General features: G+C 37.4%; 1 protein-coding gene and 1 long non-coding RNA gene across 2 annotated transcripts; one reads left to right on the top strand and one right to left on the bottom strand.

Moving 5' to 3' along the window:
* The first annotated feature begins 437 nt into the window (after positions 1-437).
* On the top strand, positions 438-3,813 carry LOC127378539 (uncharacterized). Its single transcript, XR_007888072.1, has 4 exons — positions 438-510; positions 1,366-1,413; positions 1,610-1,650; positions 3,649-3,813. It is a non-coding gene; the product is annotated as an uncharacterized LOC127378539 (long non-coding RNA).
* A 4,042-nt stretch (positions 3,814-7,855) lies between these two features.
* jagn1b (jagunal homolog 1b) lies at positions 7,856-10,500 on the bottom strand. Its single transcript, XM_051427435.1, has 4 exons — positions 10,423-10,500; positions 8,966-9,063; positions 8,813-8,885; positions 7,856-8,698 (listed from the first exon to the last, which is right to left on the bottom strand). Exons 2-4 carry the CDS (start codon positions 9,052-9,054, stop codon positions 8,309-8,311), a joined length of 552 nt encoding a protein of 183 aa, XP_051283395.1. The 5' UTR covers positions 9,055-9,063; positions 10,423-10,500; the 3' UTR covers positions 7,856-8,308.
* Between the last annotated feature and the right edge of the window lie 664 nt (positions 10,501-11,164).

Here is an 11,164-nt window from a genome sequence, read left to right as displayed (position 1 = left end):
AGTAAGACACTATATTCCACAGCACATCCAGCACAATTCAACACAAGTATTGCAAGGTTGTGAGGCTAAGAGCATACATTTACAATTTTAAAGTAGTTAATAGACTGTCAGAGAGGGTTGTGAGCGTGGTTGGCTTGGGAATGAAACTATATTCTACATTAGCATAAAATACATACAGATCAATCAACACCCCTCAATCAATGTTGGCATTTTCAGGACAAAACAAAACCAGAAAATAGAAATACAGCATATACCATAAAATATGCATCTAAAAATTATTGTTTTCCCCTTTGCCCTCTTTGGTATTCCCAGTATTCCCCCACCAGGGAACAGACTCCCTACCTGGCTGCTCAGGCGAACTGACGCGATGACGCATCCGCGGCAGCAGCTGGGCGGAAAGTTCGCGGCCACTCGGGATACATGACCTGCTTCACGTGGGGACGAGAGGAAGAAAGGAGAGAGACTGGAGGAAAATAAGACGAAGAACTGGAGTTTGTTGTGAGTTATAAGGTCAGTCAGAGGCTGAACGGCCACACAAACAAACACAAACACAAACAAACACAGGCTCGCTGCGTTGATAACTCGCTAACAGCTAGTTTTCCTGTTGTTATTGTCAGAGGAAATCAACGCCACCTGTTAATGAGCATTCAGCGAAAGCGACAAGCGAACAGCCTCTCGAACAACAAAGCTACTGGCGGAAGATTGTGACCATGAAGCAGCTGCTGCAGTGCAGTGGCTGCTGTTTGTTGACATGGAAACAGTTTGTGCAGTGGCTGTTTGCTCTGTCAATAATTAGTTGTAGCTTTATGATTTCTGTAATAATTCTGGACCATATGACACAACTACATGTTGGTAGATAATAAATGAAGCTGTGCGTAAATTACGCATATTGGAGAGTGTGCGCCACAGAGATCACAACAAAGTCACATCCTCTACTTTCCAATAAGATATACTGACTTATTATTATTGATTGTATTATTCCACCAGTGTATCTGACAGGACCATTGTTGGAAAGTGGAGTTTGTCTTTATACTTGAGGCAGTTTATAGGATACAACTATTGTCACAATATCTATTTTGTTTTAGTATTTAAAAGTTCTTTTTAATGTGATACAATTGGCCACAAAGTCCTCCAATAATTGTACTGATTCCAGACCCCCAGTATCACCTTCAGGAACAGAAATCCTAAAAACACTTAATGGTGGCAATCAATGTCAGTGATGTCTGTTACTGAAGTTGGTTGCTTTATTATCCAAAGTTTAAAAAAAAAAAAAAAAAGTTTAAAAGATAAATTAAAACCGTGGTTCAACTTTAAGTTAATGCAACTCAAAGTTGGGATAATTTATTCTGTGTTTGATGTTTGCAGGAGGACTGCTGTTGATACGCTCTGTGGGAACTATGTAAGAGTCTTCAGGTTGGTCCACTTTCTGTCTTAATGTTGATTATAAAAAGTATGTTTCACCTTGTCCTTACAATCTACTGCCAAAGCTGTTGTCATCTATGTTGTTATCACTTGTTCTTGCACAGTATTCATTGTAAAATCTCCAACAGAACTTTAAACATTCGAGTGTTCGGTGTTATTAATGCATAACTTTCTGCTTCTAATCCAGATCAACCAAGAACCTTAGACTTACTGCAGAAGAGTCTTCAGGTAAGTCCACTTTCCAGTCATAATGTTGGAGAACGGTCAATAAAATAAATGTTAAATCTACATATTTATTTCCAATAAATGACTTCACTTCCTAAGTGAAATTTCTGGTCAAGAGTTACGTTAACCTCTATCAGTAATCAACACTAACTTAGTTAACGGCTTTAATATTAATTCATGTTTCATGGTGTTGCTCTTCATTATCACTCTTCATTAAACTATTAGATCTATCTTTTACATAAAAACATTAGTAACAATTAAATGTTTTACATGAATTTCTGTATCAAAATATATTAGCTAGAAAAGCTAGGAGGACTGCTAAATATGATTAAATAAAATATAATTGAGGTAATTATTCTGTGTTTAATCAATGTAAAGTTGAACGGTCAGTTTTTATTTTACTTCATTAAACTAATGACACCCTCCCATGTTCAATTCAAATCAATTATATTATGTATATTTCAGCTCCAGAGCGTCTAACCAAAATAAGTTAATTGAACAGGGGCATTTATTACTGGCTGTTTTATCATATAATACGTTTTAAATATTAGTAAGTCTTCCATAAAGGCCAGCGTTAGCCATTTTATACTCACTCACTTAAGAACTATCTAAAAGCCAGAGTTAGAGGACTCACTCTTGTGTATGTATATTAGCTTGTCACAGAACTTCTGAGATATGTAAATTAGATAATGATTTGACCATCGTGGACATCAGATCAGAAGAAACTGTTTATTTTCCCAAAACTCAAAGTTACATTTATGAGAAAAAAACAAAAATACATGAACTGTAATGGAACTGGAAGACAAACAATCTTCAATTCTCTGAAATGCAACTTTAAATTGTAAAATTTTATTTTACAACTTAAAGTTGCATTTAGGAATTATACATTTCCCCAAAACAAAACAAAACACATGAACTGTTGACTCTGAAAGAAGACAAACATAAGATCAGAATTAGTTAATCTTAGATAATCTCCTTTTACCATTGTTATTCCAGTAACTATAGACAGATCCCAATGTCACCTTCAGATCAGAAATCCAAATCCATAATTCTCCATCTCTAATTTGAAACGAAATTAAAGATCATTTATCAGTGAAAATATCAGTGCTGAAGACTAAACACACAAACATGTGCACCAAGAAGGCAGAAAACTTTCTAGGAACAAAGCTTATCGTCTTATCTTAAACAAGGATAAATAAAGTTCTCAGTTAAACTAAAATGAACTCAGCACCAAAGCATAAGATCAACTCCTCTTACCAGAACTGCTGCCATGCAGGTTAAAGAGTGAGCGAAAGAGAGAGCAGCCTTTAAATAAGGATCAGGTGGACTCAATCAGGTTAATGAGGAGTGACAAAAAGCCAACTAACGCAGAAAACAAAATGAAGAACTGGAGTTCGTTGTGACTTATAAGGTCAGTGAAACAGCTAAAAGCTACAGTAGTTGTTGTTGTTGTTGTTGTTGTTGTTTTCCTGCTGTTATTGTCAGAGGAAGCATCTTAATATAATAGCATCTTAATATAGTATCAATATATAGTAGCTTTTTAATATAATTGCATCTTAATAAAGTAGTAATATATAGTAGTATCTTAATATAGTATCAATATATAGTAGCTTCTTAATATAAAAGCATCTTAATATAGTATCAATATATAGTAGTATCTTAATATAGTATCAATATATAGTAGCTTCTTAATATAATAGCATCTTAATAAAGTAGTAATATAGTAGCTTCTTAATATAGTAGTAATCTAGTATCATCTTAACATAGTAACATCTTAATATAGCAGTAATAAATAGTAGCATCTTCTTCCACTCATCAGGGGGACACGGCCCCCCCTTACCTCCCCTGCAGTGGAAATAATTTGAAAGTAAATGAAGTGAATGTGACCCTTTATAAATTTTTAAAACACGTTGTTGAATTGTGCTGGATGATGTCTTGGTACTTGTACTAACTGCTCTCTCTCTCTCTCTTTCTCCCTCTCCCTCTCTCTCTCTCTAACAGCACCTCCTCCAGCAAGCTGCCGGATGCCAGTTGGGACAACCAATTGGCAATTTCCACAAGGAAGTCTTCTCTGTGGAAAATGGCAACTGGTCGGAGGGTTCTCCGGTGGTGTTGCCAGTGTTAATGCTCTTTCACTGTTCAATAAAATTATTTTAAAATCCATAACCTTAATTTGATCTGAGACACAGAGTTTATTTGAACATTGAATTTAAAATTCAGAGTTGAGCGAGGCTCGAACCCACATCCTCAAAACTTCCAATCAGACATTCTGCTTATTCACTGAACTACACATGAGGACAGTAGAGTCCATGTTAGTTTTTCTTGACTTCTTTGAGGAGATTAAAAGACACCCTGGATTTGATCTCTCTACCTCAGATCATCAAATAGCATCACTTTATCTCCCTGAGCTATACCTGAGGCCAGGAATTTGTTTTTCGTTGTTGTATTTATTGTTCATATTACTGAGGAGAAAACTTAAGAACAAGTGATCTTGGGTTTGAACCTTCAACCTCAGGTAACAACTACATCAGCTGCTTATCTCACTGAGCTATTCCCACTAATATTCCTCTCTAATGATAGCAGTGTTGTAGCTCAGATACCAGAAGATCCACTCTAAGGTTGGAAGTCAGAGTTACATCTGAGTCTGCCTCTGTTTAGGAACATGTTCAGGTTATTGTTAAAAGAATCCAACCAATAATATCTGGTTGGATAGACTCAGGGTTAGACATCTGGGTGTGGAGTTACAAGGTTGGTAGTTCAATCCCTCATTCTGCATTATAATTCCCAGACAGTCTCTCAGTGTTTGTACATTACTGATACAGTTAAACTCCACAAGTACAGCTGGATTAAAACCAACTCTCCCAGTCTTTGGAGAGATTTAATATTATACCTTTTTACTGATTAAATTACAATTTCCAGCTGTACGAAATTATCAAAGATTTAAAGAATTCAGACGGAAAATGTTAGTGTGTCTTTAAAACTGAAGAACTATTTAAGAAGAATCCATTAGAATGAGAATAATTACTAGATAATTAAGTAACCATCTTCAGTAAAAAAAAAGATGACACATCAAGGTATTCATACTTATATGTTGTTGCGTTTGTTGAGGACAAAAAAAATATACTTTGTGTCTGTGACATTGATCATAAAGAGCAGAACTACAGTGACCACAGGTTTGAATGGATCAGTGTTGAACCCAGTCTTGCCCTCAGTACTGTATGTGTGGCAGCTCTGGTGGGTCCTCCTGGTCCAGACTGGGGCTTCAGGAGGATCCCCATTCTTCCAACTGGACATCAGTGTCTGGTTCGAGTCTCGCTCGGTGCTGGAGTTTCATTTTTACCAATTATACAGACTCAATAGGATTCTTTTTGGACAAAATCTGTGTCTTCTTGTTCCTGATGCTGGGTCATTGTTCTACTAGACAATTTACTTTCTGTTTACATTTCTTGAAGTTTTTAAAAACTTCATTTATAATCTATCATTACATTCACAATCCCTCAGCGGACACATTCAAACCAACATTGGTGTAGGAAATAAAAACTGGATATTTGCACTAATAAATTATCTTATGATTGATTTTCATTTAATTTCAAATTATAAATGTTAAGAATTGAAATCTAATAATATAATAGTGTTCAGTTCAATGAAGGGTGCCCTCCAGTGGTCAGAGTGAGGAACTGCAACACTATAAAACACTTAACACAAGTTAATTTTAAAGTTCGCTAACTTATTGTTGATTACTGACAAACGTTCACGTAATTCATAACTCTTGACAAGAAATGAATTAATTTAACTGAGAAAGAGAGGAGTCTATTATTGAATATTAATGTAGATTTAACATTTATTTTATTAACGAATGCAGGTGAATTGCATTTTGGATCTTTTGTACCTTTCACGCATTTACAGAATATACACTGCAAAAAATAAAGACAAAAAATCTGTCTCGCTCATGAATGTTTACTAGTAGTGATATGAAAGATAAATATACTAAACACTGGAAAGTGGACCAACCTAAAGACTCTTTCAGTAGTTCCCACAGACTGTGTCAACAGCAGTCCTCCTGCAACCATCAAACACACACAGTCCCTTCAGCGAAGTAGTCGACAATGCAGCTGCAGTGGTCCCTTCCACAAAGATGTCAACTTATGTGGTCTGGTGATGTGTCGCTGAATCCAGCTCCAGCTGACGAGTGGAAGGCTCACGGTACCAGTGAGTAAGTCTACCTCTGTGGGGTTCTTGGCTGATCTGGATTAGAAGCAGAGGGTTATAGAATAAATAACCATGAGCATCTGAAATTTTACTCAAACGTTTAAAGTTGGACATCAGCCTTCAACCTGTAAGAAAGTAATCAAGCAAACATATTCAGTAAGAATCCAGCTCCAACTTCCATAACAGACAATTCATTTGACATTGATGGTCACCATTTAGTGGTGACAATAAGTTCCTGAAGGTGACATTGGGGTCTGAAATCTGTTATTGGAATAATAGTCAGACTTTGTGGCCAATTGTATAAAATAAAAAAGAGCTTTTAAATACTAAAACCAAACATATATTGTTGTATCCTATGAACTGCCTCAAGAATAAAGACAAACTCTACTTTCCAACTATGTTCCTGTCAGATACACTGGTGGAATCAGCTGCTGCTGGTGGAGCTATTGTTCAACAGAGATTTCAACCTTGATGTTGTTTTTTAAAACTTAAAAGTGCACTCAAGCCTTAACCCACATCTTTTTTTATTATTCAGTCATTGATTTGTGAGATTAAAAGCAGTCAGTTCTCCCTGCAACAGTGTCACAATGGACCAAGACATCATATGAAAGCAAAATTGTCTGCTGTTTAAGCATCCAATCTTTAAATTCTCCTGTAGCTCACCTACAACACCTACAACATTATTTATGTTAATTACGCTTCACATTTTCATTTTACTTCTATATAGGGACGGCAAGGTTAAACTTCCTGTTCAGGTGTTTCTGTCTGAGTTTTTTAATCTTCAAACAGGGTGTCTGAATTTAAGGATTGTACAGCTTGAGCTACTTAATGAGAACGGAAACTGGTTTTCATCACCTCACATAACTAACAATCTAACCCACTGAGACACTGAGATTTGACTTTTATAACAATTTCTCCTCAGATGTTTCACTGACTGACTCAGAGCTGAACCCAGGTTTTAGCTTTACAACCTGGCTGAGTAAATGCTGCTGAATGCTAGGTAACGTGCAGCTTATCTTGTTAATTTGTAACTGTACATTAGTGCTATCAATGTGAAACACAAGGTCTGTTGTGTTAGTTTATCAGATGTGTCTTAGCCATAGACGTTTGATTCATCACGTGATGAAGAAAATTACCAATAAACTTGGAATTTAACCCACATCTTGCTCACAACTCCTACAACTGTGCACTCATCCACTAAAACCGAGTTACATTTTGCCTTAACAGTCACATTTGTCTGTTAAAGTATACCTGTGTAGAACTGTCTTGTATCGTAATATATTTTGTTTTCTATACTATCTTGATTTCTTCTTCACAAATTTATTTCCACAGAGCATCTGGAGGACGTTAGTGGGAGGTGGAGGCAGAGGAGACAGAAGCATGTTGAATGTATTAAGACTGCTGCTCATTGGCGCCTCCTTTGGGACAAAGGTAACTATCAGAACTACTGGAGAGCTTTTGAATTTGATTCAAATACACATTTAACTGCGGCCTTTGTTATGTGGTTTAGTTGATGTCATGGTTAACTAACTGCTTTTTAAAATCATAATAATCATAACAATAAAACCTTTTGATTCTATTTTAACTGATGTGAATGTCTCTAGAAAAGTCGACATCCATAATCCATCTTTCAAAAACATTGCTCCTCTGACCTTGTGTGCTTGGTCAGCTGTGACCTTCATTTCACTGTAACTCCCACTTTCCTTCCTCTTTTACACGCCTCGCCCTACAGGGAGTGTTTTGACTGCACACACACACACACACACACACACACACACACACACACACAAACAGGGTGGGAAAGCACATAGGTTGTGTTGTAAATTTAACCAAGGGTCAGGCAAGGAAGCTCATTTGCACAGACACAACACTAATCTTCTGAGAAGTGATAAAGAGGATTAGAAGTGAAACTCTGTTCTGAGATCTAAAACAAAAAAATGCAAAATAGCCTCGGATATTTTCTTAGTAGTAGCCAAAAATATTCACAACTGCCCCGCAATCCAGTCTGGTCTTCAAATTTATTTTTGCTTTTGTTTCCAAAATAAAGACTCACATGTTATTACAGTCTTCTTCCAGTTACCCTTGGTCTGTTTATACTTTAAGTACCTGAAATAACAAGGTACAGACATACAAACAGAAAACATTTGCAGTTTATTATTTATGAATGATGAAATTCCCGGAGGAACAATGTACAGAGTGGTGGAAGCAGTCACAAGCCGTCTAGGGACTGATTTTCTTCACACAATACAACAATGATATTCTCACTGTCAAATATAAATATAGAAAAAGATGACGAAGGACCAGAATACTTTTGGGAGTCTCTTCTCTTAGTCTTGGCTGGCTCGATTCACCAGCTCAGCGACTAGTTTCCTCAGCTCTAAGATCCTCTTTGTCCACGTGAGCCAACAAACAAACACAGAGGATCTCAGTGCTAAGTGTGCTTCGGGTGCACTCATTTCTTCTTCTTCTCCTGCGTGCTGGTGAACCACTGGTCAAGCAGCTTCTTGCTGTAGTAGAGCTGCCAGCCGTGCACCTGCACAGCGATGACGATCACCAGGTACATGACCGTCACGGCAGAGAAGCCGAAGATGAAGCGGTATGCCTTGCCGTGCCGATAGAGCTGTTGCGCAACAGGGAACATCTCCATGCTGCCGTAGATCAGCGGGGCCACGCAGAAGAGCCCGGCGCTGATCATGGAGATGACCAGGTAGCTGATGTTGTTGCGGGGCAATGCCAAGAAGTTGAAGACTGTAGGGATTATGCTCAGGAGGTAGGGGTACTCCCACTGGTACGGAGAGGCTACAACCTTGTGGGACACCAAGCTCAGCTGACTCACTGTCACCTGAGAGAGGAGAGACAACACAGAGTCACGGCTAGACACACTGCTACAACTGTCAGTCAAAAACAACTCTTATTTTCAAGGTTCGAGACAGTTTCCGAAAAGGTTTGTCGTTACCTGAGCCGCCATCAGCACCCAGATGAGCACGTGGACAATGTTGAGTTTACGGATTTCAGACTTCAAGGCAACACTGCGCCAAATGAGACAGATAGGTACGGTTAACAAACTTAATCAACAGATCTGATGTTTCTACTAGTTTGATTTTCCTACCTCATCTGGTAGTGTGAGGCTACCCGTTCCCGGTGCTGAAAGTCGCTGCCATCTGTGCCTGCCGCTCTCGGACCTGCTCGAGAAGCCATGATGGATATCTGAAATCAAAATATAACAAAGTGTAACACAAGAGTTGTCCCTGTCCAATTGCAACACCACAACAGCCTCGAAAACCACAAAGATATGAGGTCTAGGTGCAGTGGTTTTGGATCCGGACCTGGTTTAATGCGGTCTATGTGCTGAAAAAAGTGTGAAATGTGTCTTTAATGCATTTACACAAATAGAATAAAGGTTTCACAAATCAGAGAGTGTGTTTTTATGAATCTACAGGGTCTGTACATCAATCCAGTCCAGATTTGAGAGGTCTAGGTGCAGTGGTTTTGGATCCGGACCTGGTTTAATGCGGTCTATGTGCTGAAAAAAGTGTGAAATGTGTCTTTAATGCATTTTCACAAATAGAATAAAGGTTTCCAAATCAGAGACTGTGTTTTTATGAATCTTCAGGGTCTGTACATCAATCCAGTCCAGATTTGAGAGGTCTAGGTGCAGTGGTTTTGGATCTGGACCTTGTTTAATGCGGTCTATGTGCTGAAAAAGTGTGAAATGTGTCTTTAATGCATTTTCACAAATAGAATAAAGGTTTCACAAATCAGAGATGTGTTTTTATGAATCTACAGGGTCTGTACATCAATCCAGTCCAGATTTGAGAGGTCTAGGTGCAGTGGTTTTGGATCTGGACCTGGTCTAATGAGGTCTTGGTGTAAAACATAAACGGTGAAATCTCCCCTTTAGCATTTTCCCAAATAAAATAAAAGTTTCACAGATACAATCGTAGGTGTCAGGCGAAGCTGATGTCTTACCTAAAATGTCTAAAACGTTTTCACATCAAGAAGTGTCACAAAAAACAGACAATCAGTGGACAAACAGTCGCACTGCACAATAAATTAATTTCCCCTTAACTTTCCCCTTAAGTGCCGAATCGGAGGCCAACTTCAGCGTCGTAGCTGACGGACCCTCGCAGTGGAGTAAAGACTACAATATTTCCCTCTGAAAATGTGGAGTAGAAGTGGTGTCGTGAGAAGAAAAGACTAAAGTAACCTCAGCTGTCACTCGAGTAAAATGTGCTTTCCACCGCTGGAAGCTAACGTTAGGTTAGCACGGATTAACGCCTGGATTTTTAATCCTAATCGTTTGCATGTCAGCCCAGATGTATCCGCATTGGTTTCACTTCACCCCAGGTGCATTCACTCATATATATATATATAATAATAACTTAAATGGTTTAAGCACGGGGATACGTCGGCTGAGCTCACAAGCTACTGCTAGCTGACTGTTAGCTGCGGGCTGAGGGGAGAGTTGCCTAGGTTACTGTAGCTGTGAGAGACACACGGGAAGGTCGGTGGAGAAACTATCCGGTAACGTTGGTGAAGACATGTCGGATTAATGATGGCACTTACTTTTTATCTGGTGTTCAGCAGGAGCATTAAACCATCGATGTGTTGGCTGACAGGCAGAGCTGACTCTCTACAGGGGGGGAGGGAGGGGGGGAGACAGGAAGGATGACGTCTCAAAGTCTGATTGGTCAGACTCTCTCTAGCTACTCTCGCTCTCTAATAACCTGAAATAAATACTAATAATACTAATAATACTAATAATACACCGATATAAATACTAATAATACACTGATATAAATACTAATAATACTAATAATACACCGATATAAATACTAATAATACTCTGAAATAAATACTAATAATACACTGATATAAATACTAATAATACCCTGAAATAAATACTAATAATACACTGATATAAATACTAATAATACTAATAATACACTGATATAAATACTAATAATAACCTGAAATAAATACTAATAATACACTGAAATAAATACTAATAATACACTGATATAAATACTAATAATACACTGAAATAAATACTAATAATACACTGAAATAAATACTAATAATACACTGAAATAAATACTAATAATACACTGATATAAATACTAATAATACACTGAAATAAATACTAATAATACACTGAAATAAATACTAATAATACACTGAAATAAATACTAATAATACACTGATATAAATACTAATAATACTAATAATAACCTGAAATAAATACTAATAATACACTGAAATAAATACTAATAATACTCTGACATAAATACTAATAATACTAATAATA

This window comes from Dicentrarchus labrax, unplaced genomic scaffold (assembly GCF_905237075.1).
Source record: "Dicentrarchus labrax unplaced genomic scaffold, dlabrax2021, whole genome shotgun sequence".
NCBI classification, from domain to species: domain Eukaryota; kingdom Metazoa; phylum Chordata; class Actinopteri; family Moronidae; genus Dicentrarchus; species Dicentrarchus labrax.
Note: the sequence above shows the minus strand (reverse complement) of the source record. Positions and strands in the feature narration are given on the sequence as shown.